This window comes from Pundamilia nyererei, unplaced genomic scaffold, assembly GCF_000239375.1.
Source record: "Pundamilia nyererei isolate P.nyererei 1_Seehausen unplaced genomic scaffold, PunNye1.0 scaffold00159, whole genome shotgun sequence".
Classification (NCBI taxonomy): domain Eukaryota; kingdom Metazoa; phylum Chordata; class Actinopteri; order Cichliformes; family Cichlidae; genus Pundamilia; species Pundamilia nyererei.
Window position 1 is genome coordinate 138,446 of NW_005187560.1, and position 25,816 is coordinate 164,261.

General features: G+C 42.9%; 3 protein-coding genes across 8 annotated transcripts in view; 2 read left to right on the top strand and 1 right to left on the bottom strand.

The window, feature by feature from the left end:
• The window catches only part of maco1a (macoilin 1a), a 12,684-nt gene extending 8,277 nt beyond the window's left edge, over positions 1-4,407 (bottom strand). The window contains exons 1-5 of the mRNA XM_005745459.2: positions 4,310-4,407; positions 2,570-2,711; positions 2,328-2,454; positions 2,043-2,166; positions 1,740-1,918 (exon numbers count right to left, since the gene is read on the bottom strand). Coding sequence (XP_005745516.1) covers positions 1,740-1,918; positions 2,043-2,166; positions 2,328-2,454; positions 2,570-2,711; positions 4,310-4,392 — 655 coding nt within the window. The 5' untranslated portion in view covers positions 4,393-4,407. The remainder of the gene's footprint in view (positions 1-1,739; positions 1,919-2,042; positions 2,167-2,327; positions 2,455-2,569; positions 2,712-4,309) is intronic.
• srfbp1 (serum response factor binding protein 1) lies at positions 3,856-9,403 on the top strand. 3 transcript variants are annotated; one of them, XM_005745456.2, is made up of 3 exons: positions 3,856-3,924; positions 7,208-7,597; positions 7,700-9,403. In XM_005745456.2, exons 1-3 carry the CDS (start codon positions 3,907-3,909, stop codon positions 8,918-8,920), a joined length of 1,629 nt encoding a protein of 542 aa, XP_005745513.1. In that variant the 5' UTR covers positions 3,856-3,906; the 3' UTR covers positions 8,921-9,403. The 3 variants fall into 3 exon arrangements, with proteins under 3 accessions (XP_005745513.1, XP_005745515.1, XP_005745514.1); XM_005745458.2 differs by lacking the exon at positions 3,856-3,924 and adding an exon at positions 4,363-4,424; XM_005745457.2 differs by lacking the exon at positions 3,856-3,924 and adding an exon at positions 4,621-4,685.
• Positions 9,404-10,592: 1,189 nt separating this feature from the next.
• e2f3 (E2F transcription factor 3) lies at positions 10,593-18,831 on the top strand. Of its 4 annotated transcripts, none has more exons than XM_005745462.1 (7): positions 10,593-10,687; positions 12,182-12,283; positions 13,677-13,905; positions 14,395-14,526; positions 15,762-15,876; positions 15,992-16,172; positions 16,372-18,831. In XM_005745462.1, exons 2-7 carry the CDS (start codon positions 12,235-12,237, stop codon positions 16,629-16,631), a joined length of 966 nt encoding a protein of 321 aa, XP_005745519.1. In that variant the 5' UTR covers positions 10,593-10,687; positions 12,182-12,234; the 3' UTR covers positions 16,632-18,831. The 4 variants fall into 4 exon arrangements, with proteins under 4 accessions (XP_005745519.1, XP_005745518.1, XP_005745520.1 ...); XM_005745461.1 differs by lacking the exon at positions 10,593-10,687 and adding an exon at positions 10,726-11,038; XM_005745463.1 differs by lacking the exon at positions 10,593-10,687 and adding an exon at positions 11,175-11,193.
• The last annotated feature ends 6,985 nt before the right edge of the window (positions 18,832-25,816 follow it).

Sequence of the window (25,816 nt, forward strand, 5' to 3'; positions counted from 1 at the left end):
AATCAGGGATTGTTATATATATATATGTTATATATATATATAACAGCCTTGTGGCAGCAGCTGGGTTTCCTGTTTTGTATTAACAGAAAAGAGTGATTTCAGACCTAACCTGTTTAGGGGGGGGACCAAATCTGGTGCATTTCCTGTTTTGTTCAGTTTGTCTCAGCAGGTGTATGCGCTGTCAAACGAACTCTAAAAATCTGGGCCGAGCCGCAGAAAAAAAATGCTGGGTCTAGTTCTGCATCTCGGTTTGTATGCGGTTTGAAAGCAAAGCAGAGCATCTGAAGCGTAACAGATCATTTCAAAACATAAACTACCAACTTCTGAATTTCTAAGAAAGCGATGACTAGTAGCCACATCAGCATTTTCTGATGAAACCTGAAAGGTTAAGTTAAACAGGTGTGCACTGAGTCATCTAGTTTACATAACACCATGTAGTGAAATGATGCTGTACGTCCCATCCCATGACGTCCCATCCCAAAAGGTAACATATCCACAAGCAGGATACCAGCCTTGTTCATATACAGCGATGGCTGATTACGTCTATGTGAGCTTATGAACAGCTCAACATTTGTAGCAGTGTTACAGTCAGAACATTTGCTTGTTTCTTTATTCTCTTTTTAAAAATTCTTTAGTTTTTTTTTCCCAAGCTGTTTTTATACAAATTCTTAACACGAACAGTCAGCTTATAACGCCAGAGGTGTCAAACATGTGGTCTGGGGGCCAGAATCAGCCAGAACAAACGTCCCTCCCTGTCATTGGCATTTAAACTACACCAAAGTAATTAAGTAAAACATAAACAATTAAATGATTAAAAAAACGTTGCTGTTTTTCCACTATCCACTTTTTGACCACAGTTTCACTGGTCTGATCCAGCCTGCTTAAGATCAAAGTGAGCTGTTTGTGGCCAATGATGTAAAATGACAGTGACTTCACTCTTTCAGCTTACATTGCTTACATGGGAAGTGTTTCTGTCATTTGTAGCTTTAAAGGGAAAAAAAGGAAAATAAACTGGGTTCAACGCTCTGTATGGGATCTGTGCTGTACTCGACGCCTCACTTTCTACATTTGGAATTATTCACTGGACAAAACAAGAAGCAGCACGATGACAAGCGTCAATGCCATCTTCTGCTAAAGATTGAAATCAGTGTCTGAAGCCTGAACTGACATCCTGTACAAGTATGTGTTATAATCAGCTGCAACTTAATGAGCTGTTCCTGACAACTGGACAGTTAATGCTGATGCCTGCCGGTGCGTCCAGCTTTGGGAAAATGCTGACTGACGTGCCATTAATCACCACAATGTGACTGGCACGCAATACTTCTGATGGTATATTAGACACTTGTTAGTCCAGATGGCCTCATATCTAGAGGTCTTAGTTCTTAAGTAAAGCTAAGTGATAGAAGACAACAGTGTGCAGACTTTTTCTAAACTGCATTGGTGAAAGCACGCCTTCAAGTGAAAGCTTCAATAATAATTAGCGATCACATTTTTCATTAGCCCCATGACACAGTGGCAAACTATCTGTGGTTAAACTGTTTGGATAAAGAAAGAAATGAATGGCTCTCCATCCTGTCTGAAACCCGAGTTTCTGACTAGCAGGGATTACGTCCATATATACACATTTTATTATTTGAAACACTTATTTAATATGAGAACATACAATAGTACCAGAATATAGATGAAAGAAATGGTTGAAAAATATTACAGAACCCCTTTAATGTGTTTTTGTGACTTACCCTCTTCTGCCTCCCGCTCTTGTCTCTGCAGCATCTGCTGCTCTGGAGGTAACGCCTGCTGTAGGAGCTGCATGTAGAACTCATTCTCCTTTTGCACTTCCTTCTGTTTCCTCAGTCGCATCTTGTAGCTAACGTAGCTCTTAAAGCCGAAGCCTAGAGTCACCACTGGATAGCCGATACTGGGAGGTAGGGGGGAAACAATCGGTGCTTTGTACAATTATTAGAAAAATTAAGGAAGTCATGATTTTATTTCTTACTACTGAACATTGAAAATTGTTGCAAAAATCACAAACTGATGTTCACCAGTGAGCAGCAAAGGGTCGACACAGGTCTACATGAAAGTTCTTCAGATCTTTGAATCGTATGGCAGCTTCGATGTACACAAACAGGATCCACAGCGATACAGTGGGTAGACAGACTCCTCTCTCTGCATGAAAGGAGGAGACGCGGGGAAAAAAACATCAAGTTAGCAGAGAAGAAACTTGGCAGCTTTGAATTTCTTACGCACTGAGTATTTGAGGTGAAAGTGGCCATTTGGCTGCCAGAAGGGAAAAACATAGCAAGAAAAAAACCCCAACTTGGACTAACCTGTGTGCCAGACATACTGGACCCATACGTAGGTGCTGGCAGCAAAAAACAGCCATTGGACGGGGATGAAGAGAAGGCATATGATGTCTGATGTAAACGCAACACACACAAAGAAGACGGAGAATGCCTAAAAACGCGTGGGAGAGAAAAGGATGGAGATATTAGATGTTTCATCTTCCAACGTGCATTTATACTGAGTGGAAGGAGCGGTGTGTTCAGGGTCATTACAACTAAGCTCTTACCAGCCCCTGATATCTGAAGGAGTCGTAGACACTTCGAATGAAAAGCCAAAAAGGCCACAGATACTCAAAGCGGAACTCGAGCACAAAGTCAGCCAGCAGGACCAACACCCACACTACCAGGAACTTCAGGTACAGGAACGTGCTGTGGAGAAGAGACAGAGGAAAACACAGGGGAAAAAGGAAGGTGAATGGACAGATGAAAAAAGGAGATAAAGCAGAACCACTAAAAATGGCTTATTGTGGATTTCGATACAGTTTAATGACAGTCATGTGGGCCTCAGGTTTATGCAACAGTCTAATATGTTTATAGGAACCACGTTTTCAGTGCGACCTGCAGTGCTAGCTCTAGGATTGAAGGCAAAAGTAGGAATAATCCTGCCTCCTGCTGAAAAACTGGTATGTGCATTTGTTACTTCTGGGCTCGACTTCGGTAGTTTGTTATCCGGTTGTCCTAAAAGCTCCCTGAACCATCCTTATCCCTTAGGTATACTGCTATAAGCTCCTGGGGCTGAATGCTTCTCCTCTGCACTCCGTGTTTTATACCAAACTATTGCATGGCACAGACATTCGTCTCTCTCTCCCACAGTGTCCCCAGCCAATTTTGGGGGTTAGTGTTCCTAGTGGCTGCCCCTTCCTGAGCCTGGCTCTGTCAAAGGTCTCTTTGTCTTAAGAGGGAGTTCTTCCTCCCCATCATCACCAAGTGCTTGCTCATTATCTGAGGATCACCTGGTCCCTGGGGTGTCTAACATTGTAGCAAGGCTGACCAGGCTTCTCAGTTTATGATGGGGCTGCACAGCATTTTGTGTGAACAAAACAGAAGCTCAAATAACACTAAACTGCATTTTTGAGTGAGCATGTGACTTTCAGGTCTACTGCAGAAGACCACAAAAACTTAAAGCATAAAGCTTCCGTTTATGCTTATATTAATTTAATTGATGAAAGAGGTGGGAAAGTTGTACACAAATTGAGCTTATTTGTCTTTCACACTATAAAAGCTAAAAATATTTAATTTCAGAGAAAAAATTAACATAATAATACCACTAAAAAACAGTGAAGCACAGAGCGCGGACGCATACAGTTATTCCCATCAATAAAAGATCAGAACAATCCATCCAAACACCTTTGGGGGCAAAACAGTATGTACAGAGTTTCATGTCTGGACATGCTAGCTTGCTGCACAGCTGTTCTGGCCTGCCATCTATCAGTCTATAGGAAAGGCCATGCTATTTTGAAATTGCGAGCCGTGCTTGAATCGTGTGTGGCTTTTCCGGTCCGGGGACTCGTTTTGTTTGCTGCTAACGGTTCCCACTGACGTGTTTAAATTTAGCCCCCGGTGTATGGCAGACAAAGCACAGGTGAGAACCCGTTCCACTTCAAAACGAGCGCCTCTGACATTGCTGCTGTCATCTCGAGCACGAGCAGGATTTCCCCCCCCCCACGACTTCACGGTTTTGTTTAGTTTTTGTTTGGGATTTTTTTTGTCAAGCGGATTGACCGCTGAACGCAATTTGCATTATTCTTTTACATTTAACCCGAATTTGAATTTAACTGCCTAGCCGTGTAAACGATGCCACACTAGGCCTATAATTATGACAATAAGCGGGCATGTTCATTCAGCTCGAGAACAAAGCGTCAATACGCTTCAATATGAACATGAGCAGAGACTGGCCGCCTTGTCTTGACATATGCAACTAGGCGCCATTGTTATACAATAACATCCCCCCGGCCCCCTTTTTGTACCTGCTATATATACCCTCGGTGATTCGGTTCCGTTTTAACGGCCGTCGGAGTTTGCTGCAGTCCGCATTGCGCCGCTTCATCATCCCCCTGTTGATTCACTTGTGATATCGGCCTGGTAACTATGACTGGACACGTCATTCGCTCATCCTAATAGTCACACTTCTTCAATTATCCACCATTGTTGTTGTTTTATGCACATGAAACAAAGAAATAAATAAAAACAGTCCGCGGAAGGCCCTCCCCTTTTCACGACACGGCGGCGTTGACTCGCTGACGTCTGACGTCACGCCGCTGTCGGAGGCGTGCGAAACATGGCCGCTCCCAGCTAGCCCAAGCGATTTGCTCAGTTTTCGCTCTTAATTGTCCTTTTTGAACGGTAAGTGTCGCGGTAAAACTTTGCAGCGATGCTCTTTTGGATTTGTTGCCAGGTTTAATCGTGTTTTAAGTAGAGCGAGCTATTTATTGCTATTCTTTTGTGGTGAAACGCGTCCATGCGTGTTCAACCACGTTTGTTTTGGAAGGGTCCGCCGGGTATTTAAGCACATTTTTTTGGATTTCTCGGAAGAACGGTAGTAAGAAAAGTTGTTTCCAATCTGTGTTTAGATAAAAGCTCCATAAAAGAGATAATTTCGGTAAAGCAGTATGCGGTGTATTTAATTTAATGTTATTTATTTCTGGTGTGGGGTGGACTTCAGAAACAAACTCCTTCTTTGGGGGACGTCATGCCACTCTGCCACAGAGGAAAGTTGTTTTGATGTATGAGCTAAAATCTTACTGTACTTTCAGTGGTTACTTGGACATAAAAACTGCATTTGAGCCACGATTGCGGGGCGATCGTGGCTGGGAGTTAATCGGAATCGGAAGGTTGCCGGTGTTGTGCCAAAAAGTGATTGTCTGCCAAAAACTGATTTCCGGTATTTGCCAAAAAGCGATTGCTCATATTTAAAGTGCTATAAGTAACTTGTTGGGCTATAATATGTTAAACATATGTCAAATGCATCCCTTATGGATGACATAAAGTCATCTTGAGCCACAAACAACATTCGTGTAGCAAGATACAAGCCGCAATCAGTTTTTGGCAGCGACTTTTATATAACCTTTATTTATGCAGTAAAAAAAATCTCATTAACATTAAAAATGTATTTTGTAAGAGTAAGTTGCCCAACAAGACAGCAGAAATGGCAGCAAATATTACAATAGTTCTGTAAAAATATTTTAAGTGGGGATAAAGGACCGGATTGGTTATAATGTAAGTACAAGTTGTAAAGATACTTAAAAAACAGATAATGTTTTAATTCTTTATGTAACCCCTTTGTATCCCCTGTTCACCGAAGTCTATTTACGAACATACGTAAAGATATTACACATAAAAAATACACAGACAATCACTTTTTGGCACAACACCGGTTCGAGCCCCGGCTCGGACAGTCTCGGTCGTTGTGTCCTTGGGCAAGACACTTCACCTACCGCCTACTGGTGTTGACCAGAAGGGCCGATGGCAGCCTCGCTTTTGTCAGTCTGCCCCAGGGCAGCTGTGGCTACAACTGTAGCTGCCTCCACCAGTGTGTGAATGTGTGTGTGAATGGATGGATGACTGGGTGTGTAAAGCGCTTTGGGGTCCCTAGGGGGGACTAGTAAAAGCGCTATACAAATACAGGCCATTTACCATCTATCTAATCTGATAAATCAACTTAAAGTGTGTCACCATTGCCCCAAAATAATTTTTTAACCCCACCCTTCACCTCCTAAAGTCAGGATTCTTTGAGTGGCATGCCTCTCCTTTAAAGCCACTTATAGGTGAAATGTGTAAAATCCCACCCCTAGCCATCAGTAGATTGTAACTAAGGTGGTCGCTGTAGGACAAACAACTGTGACCAACGCTCACCTGTAGTGAGTGTAAGCTGCCAGTCTGCTATTTACCTCGGTTAGTATCCTAAAAACTTTGTGAAAGGAGTCTGATACGAGTCAGTGAGGCTAACGTCTGATTGATGATGGCGATACAGAGGTGAACTGTTGAGGATATTTTGAACCTTTTGGTCAATAAGCACTGCTGTGTATGCTGCTGTTAGCAGACATTAGCATTAGTGGTTTCAACATTGCTGCACTTACTGAATAAATTCTTATATAAGTGAAGATGTCATCAAGCTGTTTATCAGAGAGAAAGTGTGATTCCTATGACACTCAAGCCTAACGTTAGCTTGTGTAACATTAGGTCATAACCAGCTGTTCTTGTTGTTTAGCTGACCTGTTGTCAGCTGTGAGTAAAATATGGGGGGGGGGTCAATAACTGATCAATAACTAATTGCAACAATAACTGGAGTAAATGAACATGTTTGTGCATATTTTCATGTCGTAGCGCCCTGACTTTGTTTAGAGGGTTGAGGTGAGGAGGAAGAGGATGACATTTTATCCATATGGCGGTGGCGTTGTCTCTTTCCTTCATTTTCGATTCTTTGGTGAAGGCGACTCCTTCTCACATGATAAAACATAGGAATGATGTTTCATATCATCTGAAGGTGCAGACACTAATTTAAAAGACAAGAGTTTAGCTCAGCCACTGTATTCAACATGACAAGACAACATGGTGACTTCCACAAATAGGCAGCCGGTCCTTTGTGGTTTTAATACATTAATTCTAAGTTTATGAGAATGCATCTGTTTGTTGGAGGATGTAATAATCTAATTGATGTATATTTATGATTACATTTTTTTCTATATTAAATAACCTCAAATATCAATGAATTGCACTTTGAATTTTTTATGACCGTTCGCATTCTGGTTACTTAATATGGGGGTAAAAAAAGATCATTTCGCCCTCACGTGACTTTTTTCTTTTGCACCATTGCTAGTGCTGCACTTCTTGCTCTTATTGCAGTATATGGATTTATTTTTCAACAGATGATGCTGCACAAAATGGAGAAAATGGTGCCGTCCGCTGAGGACGAAGAGAAGGAGATGGAGGGAGAGACAGATGAAGAAGAAACAGAAGAGGAAGAAGAAGGAAGTGAGAGGGAAGAAGATGAGGGAAAAAAGGAGCAGGAAAAGAATCCCTTACCTGATCATGATGAGGAGAAAAAGGAGGCAGATGTGCTGAACCTCAACAACGAGGTGGTGAAGATGAGGAAGGAGGTGAAGAGGGTCAGGGCATTGATCATAAGGAAGCTGACACGTCAGATTGGCGCGCTGAAGAAGAAGAAGGGGAACGAGACCGAGATGGAGAGGAATCAGAGGAGAGCCGCCAGACTTCTGGAAGAGATCCACGACATGAAGAACCTCGTACCCGATCAGGTGGGCTTGTTGTCCTATCAGCAAATCATTTCTGCAACGACTTCCAAGCCATTTCATTCTTTATCTTTTCATTTTGAAATATTTTTTTCAACTTATCTACAGGTGACCAAGACCGCCTTACAGAAGAATCTCAGCTTTGAGCAGGTTTGCAAGAACCCCAAGTCTACCATATCTGACCGGGCCATCGCTCGCATCGCCACCCACCCTCAATTCAGCAGGAAGATTGAGAACATCAAAGCAGCTGTAAAAGCCTTCAAAGAGGAGCGGACGAAGAGCGGGAAGCGAGGAGGAAAGGAAAAAGTGCAAAATCAAGGGAAGGCAGTGGAAGGAAAGGTGACTCTGCAGTTACAAGAGAAAAAGGAGGGAAAAGAGGAGCTTAGGGAAAACAGCGAGGAGGAACGTCATAAAGAGAGTGAAGATGGAGCTGTTGCCGAAGTCGGAGAAGAAATGGAGAAAGGTGGAACTTCTGATGTTCACGCACAAAAAAAGACGGAGCCTAAGAGTGTTAGAGCAGCACCAGGAAAAACTAGTGACATAAAGGAGATTGTGAAAAATAAACCTCCAGTTAAAAAAGAGAAACCCATTATCCAGGCTGAGCCAGCTGAGGAAGAGAGCGATTTAGAGTCATTCGGTGATGAAGAGAAAGAGTACTTTGATGACAGCACGGAGGAACGGTTCCACAACCAGTCATCGCAGTCGGAGGAGAGCGATGATGATGACGGCTTCTTTGTAGGAAAAGTGAGCAAATTCAAGAAGAAAAAGAAAAAGCCAAAAGACGAAAGTATGGAGAAGATGCCGGCGGATAAGAGAGCTGAGGCAGGAAAGGACTCTGCTGAGAACGTGTCTTCGGACAAGCTCGAGAATCAACTCGATGAGCTTGAATCTAGGCTGAAATCAAAAACGACCAAGCTGGAGTCTCTCTTCTGTCCTTCTCTGGCTGGGACCAAGGCAGCTGGGGGTAGAGGTGCTGGCAGAGGGAAAGGTGGAGATAAATTTAGGAAACACAATAAAGATTTCAATAAACAGCCCAAGTTCCAGAAGCTGGAGAAAAGTTCAGGGTCTAAGTACAGCAAGCCCTACCCCGATGGCAAACACCCCGAGTCTGAGGATAAGGGCTTTGCTACCGCTAGCAGAGGAAGGGGACAAGGCAGAGGCGATGTTCTGAGACAAAAAGATCACAGGGGTGGAGGTGTCTTCTCACATCGGGCACCACAGCAGGCACTGCATCCATCCTGGGAGGCCAGTAAGAGAAGGAAGGAGCAGCAAGGACAAATCCTGGCCTTCCAGGGGAAGAAGATCAAGTTTGGTGATGATGATGACTGAAAGTTGTTGGCTGTTTGTGTAAAGTTTAAAGTTCAGGGATGATGTGTTGGAAGGTTTAAACTCTAAGATGCAACCTGTTCTGTGATAGCTTTGTCAGTGGGCAGCAGTTTAAGCAGCGCATTCATTCTATGGCTGCACTATGGTAACGGGACAAATTTGAATGTAGGACACTGGGAAGCTGTTTTTTTGTGTATTTGAACGTGTGCACATTTCAGGTTTTCTGTCCTTTTAATTCCAGCGATGGTTTTGTGATTATGTTATCCACTTTTTTTAAGTCCTTCATTATTAGACATGTTTGAATAATACAGTTGTAATCTTGACACAAGCATATTGTGCCATTTTTTGCTGTAAAGTTTTTATCTACAATATTGTGTAAATGTCTTGAGCCACCACTCGTTTCAGTACATTTTCCTTCCAAAGAGACAGACTTGTAGGTTGTTTTGTTTTTTTAAATGTAGTTCTGACCAGTAGTTTATTTTTGTACATTGGCTTCTTCTTCACCCATTTTCAGTCCAGTCCTTGTACCTGACCGTTTTATAGAGGAATGTATTTTCTCTCTCGCTCTTTTGTTAAGCTGCTTAACACTGATTTATGACTCATTCAAGCATAAAAAAGACACCTAACTCAGTGTTCTGCCTTCACAACTGACATCTGAGTAAAGAACCAATTTTAAATTGTACCTTTATGCAATTTGTTATTTGCAGCCTGTCATAAAAATATATCATTTGTTCCCATTCCCTTCATCAAACCTACAAAAATTGCCAAAGGTAACATTTTTATATAGCTCCAAATCACAACAACAGTCGCCTGGAGGTGCTTTATATTGTAAGGTAGACCATACAAAAATACATACAATAATAATACATGAATAAAGTATAATTGTTGGTATTTTTGCACCAACAAGGTGATTCGCAAAGCGCTATTAGCGAAAAACCTGGCATATCTCAGCGAGTATGGAGTTGTAAATCAAATTGTCATCAGTGTGTAGAGAGGAGGAGGCATGGTATTTTTATGGTGACAATAGTCCCAACCACACTTCCAATGAAGTAAAAGCAAACCTGGATCAAAAAAAACCCCTCACATGCCAATGTGGGTGGCCACCGGACCAGCTACGGGGCTGCAGCTGGAGGTGCGGGCGGCCCCAGGAACCACCTCGTCACCGGCGCCGCTGGATGCGCGGGCGACCGCCAGAGTGGACACTTCCCCGTCCGGGCCGATTCCCTCGCCTGCTCAGCGAACTGGGGAGTAGGTTCGGCCGGATGGCCCCCCGGCCTCAGGCGGGCGATGGGGATGCCGCTGCATGTGAGATGGACTCATCTACAGTCATGCCTCGCCAGATTAAAAATGTACTCTTCTTGTGTTGTTGGTGATGTGGAGAGCTGCAGCCGTTGAATGTACTGTTACAGCAGCCGTGTGATTATTGTGAGAATAAAAGATGCATGAAAATGCAGCCGTGGTGGTTTGGTTATCAAGGCTTTTTGGGGGGGGGGTTATTTAAAGATTTTTCTTCAAAAAAAGGCAGGAGAACCAGTAAACAAGTTAAAACAAGTACTGTTGAGAAACTATAATATAACTGGTGAAAATATGTAAACAACTTAACAACCAAAGCGTCTAAGTCGCGTCACGTGACAGCACAACGCCTAAACACAAGAGGGGGGAGGGGAAGCAAAGTGCGCCTGCTCTGCGCTGACACAGGAGCGAGTCCGGCGACCTGGCTGTTTCATCTTTGCCGAAAGCACAGCACTGCAAACAAGAGCAAAACTTAAAGTAAAGAATCGATCTCACCAGGCTAGTATCGATCCGATGCCGACTTGGTATCGATACAGTCGATATTTGGATCGATCCGCCCACCACTAGCGTGCATAGCCGATATCCTGTCTCGTGAAAATCTGGTTTAATACCAGGAAAATTGTTTCCATCTTGAATTTAAAACATTTTAAAACCCCGTCAGGATGCTCAGTAGAAATCATGATAAGGGTGACTGTTTCTGCTTGACGGTAGAAGAAAAGCTGGTTTCTTGTTCTCGGAGAGCCTAACAGGAGTGTACAGAGGCTGTGTGGACTCTAATAGGTCGGGGCCCTTTGTGTGGGAATCGCTGTGAAAGTGGAGTTCTTGGAGGTAGGCAGCACCAAACCCCAGAGACCAGAGGAAAGTGAAGCTCGAAAAGGCCCGAAGGCTTATATTTGTTACGGCCGTTTATAATTCAGAAACGAAGTGCGGTTTGACAGCTGATGTGGGCATGTCTATATAACGGAGACTATTTTACGCAAGCGGTGAGACTTAAATACTTGGTGGTTTATCAGTTAAGGTTATTATCGGTCAAACGCGTGCTGGTTAGCCAGGAAGTACCTTTTCAGAATAAAGGCTTGTCCGAAAAAGTATTTAGTTTTAAAGTTGCATAGGTGTCCTTGCTGTATAAAAATCAGAGTATAACGTCTAAAATGATCAACAGTAGTAAAAAATAACTGTAGATGCTAAGATTTGGTGTAAATGTAATGTTTTTTGTTTAGTTTCTGCTGTTTTTATTATTATTTATTTATTTTTCTAATTTTCTTCAAACTGGTTAAAAAACACGACACAATACAGAATTTAAACAGTTTGCATTAATAGTTAATATAAGATTCACTAGCTGTAATGGACCACTTCATACTTTAGGTTTAAAGCTATTTTCATAACGATGTCATGTTTTAATATGTGAGTATGATTTTATTTAGAAGGGTGGACTGTGACCTTTTGCGTATATCCGGTAGATTTACGCTTGTTTTACCTTCGCGCATGGTCGGGGACTTGTGTAAATGTCGGACTTCGGGTGCCGTGTAATCTGACTGCACACTTCAGCCGTCGAGTTTGTGTGAGGAAACATTGGTAAGGAGCCCGGTAGCGGGGTGCTGTTTATCATTGCTGCAAAACAACTGTCGCATGCTCAGCATGGGAGGGGGAAGGGGAGTGTTCCTACTGTTAGCTTACACACACACTGATGAGGGAAGCTAGCTTCTGCCCCAGTTGCGAAGTAATAAGTGACAGCTTGAAATAACTAAAGCAATTAGTCCGTGAAGGCAACACTGGTTTACTAGTTTATGCAGAGACGTGCTCACATCTTACAATTACATGGTTCTCAAGTAAAGGCAGTGGGCTAGTGACAAGTTTATATTACTGCAAAAATTGAAGCCCTGTGACAAATTAGGGGAAAACACATCCCAAGTTGCATGATATTGCAATATCAAGCAGTAACTTCTAACAAGTTGTCTTAAATATTTTCAGGCAAAGGAATAAAGCTGGAGCTGGAAGACGGTGACCCGCCCCAGACCTCCAGGATGGAGGCAGTGCTGCCAGAGGTCCATCTAACAAACACAGGAGAAACCAGTAAGGCTGTGTGATGTAATAACTTGTGCTCTGGATTATCAGATGGAAAAACATGCCCATTCCAAGGAAGAAATGGATAAAACCTCTCGGACGCAGCTTTACAGTTTACAGGAGAGCATAGTTAATGGGTGATATTTTGTTCCAATGGTGTGTGTAGCAAAAACTTAAATTAATAAGTTAATGGTGTCAAATGCTTTGATATGCTTCTCCTTCAAAAAATGGACTAACTGGGCCACACGGCTTAATCACTCAGTTGAGGTGTTGATTTAATCCCTCAGTCACAGGTGTATAAAATCCAGCACTCAATCATGCAGTCTGCCTTTGCAAACATTTGTGAAAGACTGGGTTATTCTCAAGAGCTTAGTACTATAATAGGACTGCACTGTTGCAGAAAGTCTGTTCATGAACTTGGTCCTCTCCTAAATATTCCAAGATCAGCTGTAAGTGGTTTTATTGCAAGCAGAAGTATTTAGTAACTCAGCCTTGAAGTGTCAGAGCATGCACTCTTGCAGAGCAGGATGACAGAGTGCTAAAGTACACAATGTGAAAAAGTCATTGCCAAGCTAGGCTGACTAAGTAACTGCAGAGTTTCAAAGGTCCTCTGGCATTAACATCAGGACAAAAAGTGTGCATCAGGAGCTTTGTGGTTCTCCTGTGGTTGGTGATATGAGGCTTGCATCAGACAGAGTGGTGTAACGTATTCACTGGACTCTAGGACTGCAACAGCAAGTCAGACTTTCTAATTCCAACATCAGCATTTGACCTCATAAGTGCTCTGCTGGATCAGCAGGGCAAAAAGTCTCACATACACTCAATCTTGTAGCAAGTCCTCCCAGAACAGTAGAAGCTGCTATAGATGCAAAGGGTCACCAGATTCATCTTAAAGCCTACGGATTTAGAATGCAGAACTGTGCTGGTAAAAAAACTTAAACTCAAAATTGGTGTCATCTTCATCCTTGAATGAGTCAGTGACAGATCCAGTTTGGGGGACTTGATGATTATCACAAGGATTAACATTTTGAAGTTTTTGGGCCATGAATGGGAGCCTTACTCACTAACTAGGCAGTCAGACGCTGCCCATCTTTGAACTCAGCCTTAACTGTAATCTCAGCTACATGCATGTAAAACTATCTTGTTGAGAAAAAGTTCTGACAGACCATCACACATACACAAGCACCAGCCAACCTTATTCCTGCTGTAGCTGTTGCCTCCAGGGCAACTATAACCTAGCCAGATACTATAACCTAATGGAAAATCCTGAAAATCACGGCAAACCGTGCCGAGTTGATCTGAGTAGGTAGTCAAGGAAAAGGGGGGTTAAGAGATACTCCTATGGTGCAGCCATTACCAGCAAGAAAACATCTCAGTCTCCACCTGTCCGTTTATCCTCCAGGTCTCGGTTCCCTAATGTGCAAGCGGGAGAGGTCACGCTTCGATACGTCACTGGGTCTCTTGACCCGGAAGTTTGCAGAGCTCCTGAGGTGCTCCGCCGATGGGGTTTTGGATTTAAACGTAGTGTGTCGGGAGCTTGGCGCCTCTAAGAGGCGCATCTATGATATCACAAACGTCCTTGAAGGGATCCAGCTCATCAAAAAGAAGTCTAAAAACCACATCCAGTGGTGGTAAGTATAAACTGGGCCAGTAAGTAACAAACATAGACCCATTTTATGCATAAATGTATACAGTGGCTTGCAAAAGTATTCGGCCCCCTAGAACTTTCCCACATTTTGTCACATTACAGCCACAAACATGAATCAATTTTATTGGAATTCCACGTGAAAGACCAAAACAAAGTGGTGCACACGTGAGAAGTGGAACGAAAATCATTCATGATTCCAAACATGTTTTACAAATAAATAACTGAAAAGTGGGGTGTGTGTAATTATTCAGCCCCCTTTGGTCTGAGTGCAGTAAGTTGCCCATAGACATTGCCTGATGAGTGCTAATGACTAAATAGAGTGCACCTGTGTGTAATCGAATACTTTTGCAAGCCACTGTATTTAGTAGGGCAAGGGGGCTTTTTTTCTGCTCCTAATGCTCAGACACATTGGATAACTTGAGTGTTGCTTGTTTCGCTGTTGACCTGGGTGTTTTTGAATGCTTGTGCACAGGGGCGGACAACTGAATGAAGACTATCAGCCTGTGCTAAAGGCTCTTGGCGAGGAGGAGAGGAAGCTGGACGAGCTGATCCAAAGCTGTACGGAGCAGATTCATGAGCTGTGTGAGGACTGCCACAGTCACAGATATCCTTTGCCTGTTCAGCTTCATTTCACTCTTTATTGTCACCCAGGAAATACTCTGAAGGCAGGTTTAATGGGTAAAACTGCTAGGATAAAAATATTAGTGTTTGCCGTTAAAGTAACAGCACCAGGAGCCCTGAGTTGTTCTCAAAGTCTCATTATGTCTGCCTTTCAAACTGCATTGACTTCATGAGACATGCAGGTGGCACTAGAGGTACATTTCTTTCTTTGTAAACTGTCAACATTTAATAATGGCTGACCAGAGACAGTCTTTACTGTAGTGGTGTGTGTGCTGTTGGCATAAAGGAGGAAAAGTTTATTTGTTCCAATCAAGGAAAAATACTAGCTTTCAAAGAGCAAACAATACCTGGAATTAATTATCACTAATGTTTCAGAACGCACCTGCCTTGTGGTTAATAAAAAGCAGTGGTTGTCTGGTGATTGTGTTGAATTTTTTATTTATTTTTTCAAATCAAATTTGATGGCCGATTCCAAGTAGTTGCAGCAACCAGCTGGTCCACAACGCCCGCTTTCAATTACAGGGTGGTTGGTTGCCTGGTGGGAGGGCAGTTTGTCTCCCAGCAATCGTGGATTGGCTCAGACCAACTGCAGGTTTGAAAATAACTGCCATCCAATTCATAACCGCAGACTGACTGATTGCACTGTGCCTGCGTTAAAGAGCGTGCCGGTCATTTTGTAGTTAAATCCCACCTGCAGCAGCTCTGTCATATTTGTTGGGAATGCCTGTTTTACATCAGTGACATTTTGGCCAGTAGTTAATGTGAGTTTTGATGTTTGTAGTTGGCAACAAATGTGTGAATTTTGCCACTTGATCACATTTGATTGATGTATTATCACAAATGTATTGTATTTAATTGCCGGCTTGGCTAAAAGTGGGATAAATCTGCCTCTCCTGTGGCAGGGGGAAAAACACCTTCCTAATGGGTCAATAGTGTTTGTTTGTTTTTTTTTGTTTTTTTGGTGTTTGTTTTATGAATTGTGGCTCAAATTGGTGTAAAGAAAACAGGTCTACCTTGTGATAAAGAAACTGTTGCAGTGTGAGCATGCGGTGTCCTGCAGTCGTACAGTTATGATTTGAAAAGCTGACACGATGTAGGTGAAACCAAACTGCTGGTGCGACACGTGCATGAGTTTTGGAGTCCGCTGAACTCTAAGCTCCAGCGGCACACAAACACCAGTCTGTTGTTTTTATTGTCTTCCTTGACTTTGTGGCTCACATACGCCTATTTGACTTACAAGGATATCTATAGGATTCCCGCTCTGAAAGATCAGACTGTGATCGTGATCAAAGCCCCCACAGAGACTCAACTCGTAGTGCCACACCCAGACGAGGTACATGTCAGTCGGACAAGGTGTAAGATTATTAGTAATTTCTGTTCTCTAGTGGAACTGCTGCTGTTTTTGAGTCGTTAATCAAAATCCACGTGTCTGCTTTCTCAATGCTCAGAGCCTGCAGATCCACCTCAGCAGCACTCAGGGACCCATTGATGTGTTCATGTGCTCCGATGAGCCCCTCCCCATCGAAGCCACAGGTTATTCAGCTGCTGACGAGGGCAGTGGAAGTCATTTAAATGACAGCGACTCCATGCTCGATTTGCCCTTCGCGGCCTTCGCTCAGTCTTCCAGAGGTGAGTCTTGTGTTTGAGCATCCTGTCGCTCTGGTGCCACAGAGGACAAGGAACCGACGTATCACCTTAACCGCGTTGCTGTCACAGGAGCCTTGAACAGTACTATGCCCAGCTCCAACTCTGTTTTGAGATTTTTGGGTGATTTGATCACTTTCTTCCTCACCGGTGTCTCCTCATTCACACTCCCGTGTCATTCCAGAAAACGCTAACAGCAGTTGTGGAATTGATAATCTCTCCAAGCTTCAGCCTGAGCCGACACAGCAGCGCTCTCCTATGCCCTCCACTCTCACCTCCCCGCAGCCCCCCTCTGAGTGCAGTTTTGTTGCTCTCAGTCCCCCTGTGGCCTTCTCTCACAATGAGGAGGGCTGCGTTGTGAGCGTGGCTGACGGGGAGGGCATCACTGACCTCTTCTCCTCTGTCGACTTGGACCAGTTGCCTCAGGATATTCCGCTTCTCTGAACAGATGTGAAGGAATAAATGGAATTTCCATGTAAATGGGATATGAACAGGATCCAATAAACTAGTTGAAGGAGCCAAACTAGTGAAGGAGCCTTCCATGTAATTCCATTGCCATCCAGGCCTCTTTTCTTCTCTTTTAGACTGGAGCTGACACGCGTTCTGAGGCATGTTTCTGTTTTGAGGCCTTTTTGACAGCTCTTCTCCACAATGTCAGTATTTCAGTGTCAACAAAAAGGACTGATTTGAACCCAGAGCTTTGTCAGTTACAGGGACACTGTGAACTGGTCTGGAGAGGTGACGTACACCAAAGGTTTAGAAGTCTGTCCAAAGTCATTCATTAGACTCTTGCTGCTTGTTTTGGAGCTCTGTGATGACAAACAGCTGCAGATGGCATTCGTACACAACTGTTTGATGAACATTGTTGTGCTTTATTACTGATTAGCTCGACTTGTTGGAGATACTAATGCAGATTTGTGTCTTATTAGTAACAGCTGGTCTTGTATCATCTTGCAGTGATGCGTTTAAAGCAAACCTGTCCATTATTTGGCATTCTCCCATCCAGGTTTTTCGTTTCAGATACCTTAAGTCAGGATGATTTATCGGTCCAAGCACGTGCTCTCATTGCCCTCAGATTTATCGTATTGCATCGAGGTCATTTGAATCGTCTCGATGTGCATTTTAAGACTGAGTTTGCGGCTCAACGTGACGGAATAAATATTTTGGCTATGAAGCCGTTTGTGATGACATAACAAAGTAACAGGTGAATGTTGATTGGTTAGGCTATGACCAATGACTGTTAAGGTTTACTGATGTGTTGGAACAGTGCAGAGGTGCTACTTAAACTGAACGCCTCATAGCACAGTGTGCTATAAGCCCGTGTTGGCTTTTCTCAGGGTTCCAGTAGCTTTTACACCTGGTGCAATTTCATAAGTTAAAGGCTGATTCATACACAGTATTTACCAGAGCCCCACTGATGTAGGATGACTAAGACCTAAACTGATATCCGGCAATTTAAAAATCCGACACATAAGCAGCAATATTTAGCATAACCACATTTCCATAAGATTTGGCTCATGTAGTTTAAAAGCACTCTAACCGGAGGTGCTCAGATCAGCTGCTTGTTGTCTGTGGTGTAACAAACAGGTGTTGCTTACTGAGAAGTCACAGAGGAGTGATCTCTGAACTAAAAGTTTGCAACATCAACACTCAAAATATGCTCTACAGCCATGTCTTCTTTCCACTTTTCAACTTTAATGCGCCATTAGAAATGCTGATATCGGCTGATATCTGTCGGGCTCTGGTATTTACAATGTTGTCCAGAGTTTGACGTGTACGAGAGCTTTGCTTTAATATTGATCGCCAGTTTAAAATGACACTAATTATGATGGCAGACATTTCAGCAGGTCACTTTCTCAGGTACCGCTGCGGCCTGTTTGCGCTCTCTTAGCTGTTAAGAGGAGCAGGATTGTCTGATGATGACACGCTGAACCACTAAAAGCACAGAGGAGAGGCTCTACCATTTAAAGCCCGTTCTTGTTTACGGAACATTTTAAATTGTGCCTTTTTCACGGCGCACACTTCAGCGAGGTTGTGTTCGGCGCCACTAAAAACAAACATGTTGCATTCGGGTGAACTGTTTTGTCATCGTTCTTGGAGAATTAAAGGGCTTCTGCTGATGAAAGGACTGTAACACTAAACTCTTTTCATGCTCACTTGAGCATCTCTCATGGATGCTCACCAGAATTCTTGTCATTTGTTGTCATTATCAAACTAGGACAGCGCCCGGCTCGAGTGGCTCAACTGCTGTATTTACGAGGCATTGAACGGCTAACCACTGTTGGCACTCAGATCTGGTGTTCTGTAATCCACAGAGTGGGCTAGTCTCTTCACGATGTGTGTTATGTTTGCTTGGCAGAGTCGGGAGGCTGTGAAAGGAAAAACTGTTTTCTGTGTTTTTAACAATTCGACACTAAGATCAAATCTAAAGCTTCAGGTTTTTCCCCTCATGTTATTTTTACTGTTGTTCACGTATTCGCATCAGTTTTGTGTTCAGTTAGATTCATTCTCACTCGAGAGCCTCTTTTTACCACTGATTCTGTCCCCCTAATGCTGCTTTGTAGCCAGAAGACCTCTGCTGAGGGTCATTTCTGTTAAATATTGTATCAAAACTTGAATAAATTTGAGCTCATTTACTTATTAATTCCCAAGTCTATTCTGTTTTCTCTTATTTTTAAATTACATTTTGCTTTTCAGTGAGTCCACGTTAAATTACTCTCATTATGCTTTTCCTTATATTCAGACAGCACTGAATGTTAAAGTTTAAGAGTTTTTCCAACTCGTGGCTCTCTATGATGTCCCTGAGAGTGGATCACAACTGCTGTCCAGAGTTTCTAAGGGTCAGAAGAAGACAGTTTTAATACAGGCAGCCAGTATAAGTCGAAGACACACAGGTCTGAATCGTGCAAAGCTACTGAGATTAAAAAGAGCTTTAAATGAACATTGGATCCTCTAATGCAGGGGTGTCCAACTCCAGGCCTCAAGGGCCGGTGTCCTGCAAGTTTTAGATCTCACCCTGGGTCAACACACCTGAATCAAATGATTAGTTCATTATCAGGCCTCTGGAGAACTTCAAGACATGTTGAGAAGGAAATTTAGCCATTTAAATCAGCTGTGTGGATCAAGGACACATCTATAACCTGCAGGACACCAGCACTTGAGGCCTGGAGTTGGACGCTCCTGCTCTAATGCCTGTTAAATGTTTTCAGACTAGTTGATTTAAGTGGTAGTGTAAGCCTTAAATCAATTAGATCATGTAACACTGACCTATGAATCATTAAAGTGTGTGTGTGGGGGAGGAAAAATAAGCGCCAACTCAAGAGATGAGCTGGTGTTGTCTCCACATAACGGACAACTTAGCAAAGGACCAGTTTGAAATTGTATCACTTGGCACTTTGTTACAAGCAGCTTGTTAAAAAACAAAACAAAACAAAACAAAAAAAAAAACGCTCACAATTAGTTCCTATTTAATGAGCCAATGGCATAAAATAGTATTTTTGTGCCAACAAGCTGATTCCCAAAGATTTACTAGGTCAAAAACAACTTGACACAGGACCTGAGAGATGGATCTGGCCCTTCAGTTGATTCAATCTACTGTTCCCTTCTTAAGAAAGGGAAGAGAAAAGACTGAGATATGGCAAATTGCAGAACTCATTACAAATTACAAGACTGAAAAGGGGTGGCAACAGTTCGAATGAAATGAAAAACAATTTTGAAATATTTGTTTCAAATCAATTTGTACGGACTGTCAGGAGAGAGGTAAAACGGTGGAGGCTCGGTTATAGTTTGGCTTGCATCTCAGACAGCGGTGTTTGAGATCTTGTCCAACTACTGTTGGATTGTAATCCAGCATTCAGTGTCATCGGGGAAGTATTTGGTTTGCGTTGCGTGCACTAAAAACATGCCTCGAGTGGAAAAGACACAAACAAACCACAATTGTACATGATCAGACATGGACTGGCCTCCCCACAGCCAGGACCTCAGCATTATTGAAACAATATGGGATCATCAACAAGAGGCAACACCCAAAGAAGAGCTTTGACTGTCCTTCAAGAAGCCTGGAGAGCTGTCCCCGACTACTTAAGCACACTTTCTTATATTGTTTTTAAGTAAAGCTTATTAAACACTGAAGGCTTCAAATTTGTGGTTGTTAAATTTTCACTATATTGGAAAATTATTTTAACAATAATTTTAAGTGTGCTGGGTATTAAAAGGTAAAAGGGTAAGCTTTCAGAAGATCGATCTTGTTTTGATGAGCCAGCTCTCCCACATGCTGATACAATCCTTTAAAGTTTACACAAAAAGCACTTTTTCAAGTTTTCCTCTGTGAATTATCAGAAAGCAGAAAAAAGATTCAAGGCCCCAAGGCTTGTTTCTGTTACTCTGCACTACACACAATCAACTGGGAGAGCTTTGCTTTTGAAACTGATATATCCACGTTAGCGATGTTCAAAGTTGGTCATGGAGAAAAATGTTCTAAAAATGTGCTTTTGGCTCAAGGTTGTGACGTGTGGGAAGTTCAACAGAGTTGAAACTTTATATTGATGTGGTCAGTTAGGTAGCAGAGGGGGGTGTTAATCAGTTTCAGCTGCTTTGGTGTTAATGAAATTAACAACAGGTGCATTACAAGGGCAACAATGAGACACTGCAAATACAGGATTCACAGGTCAAGGCCACTGACATTATTCCCCACGTCATCTGTTCTCACTGTATTTTCACTAGTTTTGCACTTAGCTTGGGTCGGTGTCGCTACGGGTAGCATGAGGCAATACTTGGACCCTACACACGTTGGACAGGTAATACAAATCCTCCAGGATGGCATATCAGTATGCACCACTGCCAGAAGCTTTGCTGTGTCTCCCAGCACAGTCTCAAGAGCATGGAGGAGATTCCAGGAGAGCTGGACAGGGTCGTAGATGGTCCTTAACCCATCAGCAGGCCTTGTATCTGCTCCTTTGAGTAAGGAGGAACAGGCACTGCCAGAGGTGCAAAATGACCTCATGAGGGGGGCCTGAGGACTCTCTAATGGGGCTTGTGCTCACTGCCCAGCACAGAATTGGCATTTGCCATAGAATACAAGAATTAGCAGGTCCACCACTGGCGCTCTGTGCTTATCACAGGTGAGAGCAGGTTCACCCTGACCACATGTGACAGACATGGACGGGTGGGGAGAATCCATCTTTCTGTCATTTCTTTCAGCAGTGTATTTTCTTTTAAATCCATGCAGTTGAGCACTTCTAAATGTTTCCACAGTGTGGGGAGATCAGCTGTTTTGCTTTGGTACAGTCCCAGTGTGTGCTTTTAAGATCCCAAACTACGCACCAGGATGAAGCAGCTTGACGTTACCTGCGACACAACAACAGTCATGTTCTGTGCTTCTGTTTAGTGTTCATGCTGTTTAATAGCAGTAACAAAGCTTCAGTTTTCTTTAACCATCCTAATTGCCTTGTAACCCCCAGTGCAGTGCACTAGTGGGATCTCTCTGCCACTAGGAGGCACTGAGATCCCACAGAATCCTTCAATTACATTTTCACAAGCTTGTGTTGTTTTCAAACTGTGCCATAAAGTGTTGCCCATCTGAGAAGCGGCTTGTATAAATTGAAGTGGGAACGGGGTTGCGATGATATAACGTGGCGCCTTGCTGGTCACGTTAAATCTAAATAGTGGAAGGAAAGTTTTAGTCATCCTTTACGGAAAAAATCAGCAGGAACAGGCTCGGTGTCAAACTGAACACCCACGTGCTCTGTTTTGTTTCAGCCGCAAACATCACCTCCCTGAGCTGTCGGAGCTATATTTATTCCCCGTGCCCACTTGTGCAAGGACCAGGCGCCTGCTGACATGACGATGTGACAGTTTGTCATCTCATTCAAGTGAAGTCGCCAAGATCGCCCCAGGCTACTTATCAGACATGTAATCTGAATCAGTTTTGGAGGCATTAGCGGCTTCAGAGGAGCCAGGAGAGCGGGGTTAAAATGCAGGTTTGACTGACATCATTGACTCTGCTGATCAGATTACCATATCCTTAGGCCGCTTACTGGATATGAAAGGAGAGACTGGTAATTACATTGAATGTATTTGCCCGACTTTCATGGTTGGAGGAAGGAGAACATGTTAGTGAGACTGAAACATTGCTCCACAGCTGAAATCCTCTGTGGCACATTGGTAGATGTAGGTGTTATTGTCAGATGATCGCTGATTAAATCAGGGTTCTTTAAAAAAAAAAAAGTGATCTAAAATCTTCTAAAGCTCAGTTTAAAAAAAGAAGTGCCTCTGATGTTCCTCTTTATTTATACAGAAGCACCCGCACCTTATAAACTTTTTTTCTTCTTTTCCCGTCCCTACTTCTCTTTGTCTGAGCCACAGCATCTTAGAAAAACACATCATCGCCCTCGACATGATGATGTAATCCATCAGGTGCCTACAGCCTTCGAGCCTGACTATAGATGGCAGTGTGGTACCTTAAAAACCCCTCATGAACCCTGTCAACCCAGTTCCCCACAAACAGTGGCACACTCACACCGAGTTCATGAAGTCACTGGATCACTGCTATTATTGATTCATGTGTGCTTCTCTTGTTGTTGTTTCTTCTTCTTTTTTTTTTGCTCTTCTCTGTGTCGCTTAAGATTTGCACATCGGAGGAAGGGGGGGAAAGTGAATATTGAATTGGGTCATATTGAATTAGGCCCGACGTCAACCACCTTCCCATCTCAAGAGGGCTCACTTAAAGTTCAGTCGATACAACTGTCAATCAGGCGATCAATCATTCTGTGAGGTTTCTTTTATTTATTTATTTTTAAGTGCTTTTCCTTGTTGGCTGCAAGTGCATGATGTGTGGTGGCTTTGAAGGTTTTGAAGCACTGGACAAAACACACAGATGGCTTGGCTTAAAGTGTGACATAGGACTAAGTCATCATCACTTTAGGGTCACTCCCTCAGGGAAGGGGGTTTTAGGAGTGACTCGAGGCATGTGACACTGCAGGTTGGTAGGCTTGCCCAGCTGTTCCTTCCCTTTACCCCCTGAAAATGCAGCACTTGTTTCTGCGCTATGCTCTCTTCAGCCAGGCGGTTGTTTTGACTGCTGTAATGCACTGAGGCTGAGAGAGAGAGTGAAAAATAAGAGAGGGTTAAAGAGGGAGCATGAAAACCAGGAGAGAGATGGAGCGAGCGTACTATTCGTCTCTCATTGGCGGGGGAGAGTACGGCGTCTTTTTGCGTAGCGCCGCCCCAGCCAATCGACGACTTGTGCAGTATTTTTGGGTTTATGAATGAAATGAATAGTGAGAAAGCAGGACGGGAGTAGTTTGATTCATCACCCGTAAGCTCGGGTTGCGCGGCATAGACCGAAGACACAGGTGCGCTTGTTTTGCTACGCACGTGGCCTCAGAGGGCCTCTAGGCACGGACAGAGAGATCAGTGGGCGGCAGCGATGCAGCAGCACATGCAAAAAGCACTCGCAGGCACACCTTTATCCATCTTTGTTATCTCACAAAGAAGTAAGTGCAGTTTAAACAGTGCATACACGCGTCAAAGCCTGATCAGTGCAGGTGGACCAGCCCGAGGAAGAATTGGCTGTTTACCTTCTTCCTGTTTTCTCTGCACACACTTGTTGTCACAGTCCAGCACAGTTTCATTCATGTAAAGAGTGACTGAAAGGGCAGCACGCTAAACTCTGTTAGTGGGTTTATAAGCTCAGCTGCTGGTGGAGTTCGTCCAGAGGTCAGGAGATGTTGAGTCACTGTGTTTTTACTCCATAATAACATCATTTGCACTCCTTTGGCTCTCAGTTCCTTCAGAGGTCGACAACGTCAAGGTGTTTGGGTATTAATCAGCTGGACTCAAATGTCCCTTTCCTCAAAATGTTTCTTGACAAAATAAAATGTTCACCTCTACCCTACAGATACAGCAGTGACTGCTGTTTTTATGGCGAAAAGAGTTAAAAATGTATGAAGACACAAGCTGTTGTTTAAACAGTCCACATATGGAAACCCCCACACACCCAAAGAACCAAAAAGAGACTGTTCAGTTACATATTTTCCTTCTTATCAAACCATTTCATCCTCTTATTTCAACCCTCTCAAGCAGAGATGTCAAACTCTTTTCACAATGCCAGGTTACACACATGGTTTGTACCGGCAAAACTTCAGTTTCTCAGTGTACAGAAATTTAATTACAGGTTTAATAAATCAGAAATCTTCATTTTAAAAAAAGACATGTATTCAATATATGAAAAATATCTGAAATATATGAAAACACAGTTAAATTTGTGTCCTCCTTCATATTTTCCCATTAGGCTGTATTGGAGACTTCGCCGGGCCGATTCTGGTCCCCGGGCCTTATGTTTGAGACCTCTGCTCTAAGAGTAATTTAGACCATATGAACCAAATGATTCGTTCATTTCATGAATAATGGGAATAAATGGGCTATGGAACATTTTCACATCCATGTATTTTAAAGTGTTTTAAGTGACACACTCTCTGTCCCAAAATTCTCCTGCCACATGGAGGGCGACACTGCACGAGTCAACCAATAAATGACAGCTCAAGTTCGGAGGTGTAGTTCACTAAGTTTACTAAAAAGAAAAAAAATCAGCGTGACTTGAAACTTAATTTAAATCTGAACTAACGGGTTGAGTCAGAGACAGACAGAAATGCATGGCTTGTTTACCTTTTCTCAGCAGAGTTTATGTGCGTTTGAAATGAGTGCTGTATATGACTGTCTCATTTGGAAATCGTGAACACCCACAATGTTCGGTAAACCCAATAACTTTTAATGACTAGATTCAACAACCACGATTGTGAGATCTTTAATACCATTTTAAACACCCCCAAAAATATATCATTACGAGCAGCTTCTTTGGTTTCTATTATATTTGGAATATGTGAGCACTAGTAAAAAGCCATATATTGGATTATTATGGACTGGAGCTCAAATGTGACAGGGGCGCCAGTAGGGTTGGGCAATTGGACGAATATATCGACTATTGACGATAGGCTGAGCCCATTGGTGATTTATTCATTTGCCCATGAGTAAGTTTGCTAATAGTGATGGAGCTAATAGAAGCAATCCACAGGAAAACATAATAGCGCTGTTTTAACAGCACCCTCTTTGATCTGTGAGCAATTTTAATTGCTGTCAGCGTTAACTGACTAATGACTAATGTGATTAACAATTAACCCATTTGGAGTGCAGACTGAGTCAAAATCCCTGAAATGTCTGTCAACGCATTTTGGGTAGTTTGTCCAAAGTTTGTTCATTTTGCGCTCCAGATGGGTTAATTGTTAATCGCGTTAGTCATTAGAAATTTAATTGTTAATTGTGAAGACCGCGTTAACGCTGACAGCCCAAATTTAGTTCGTCAATGTTTGGACTTCTGTGTTGTAAACGCGCAGATCAGTCCGTGCATGATTACATTGCTCCGCCCATCAAAAAGTCTGCACATGCGCGAATATATCGCACATCGCGGTTATTGGACTGGCGATTGTCGGTAAGAAAATTTGTACATATCGCCCAACCCTAGGCGCCAGTCTGTTTTGTGATTTCAAATAATTTCTAAAATTCTGTGATTTCGGGGTTTATTGTTTATTAATTTTGATATGATCGAGGTTAATAACGATGATATTTTTTTTTTT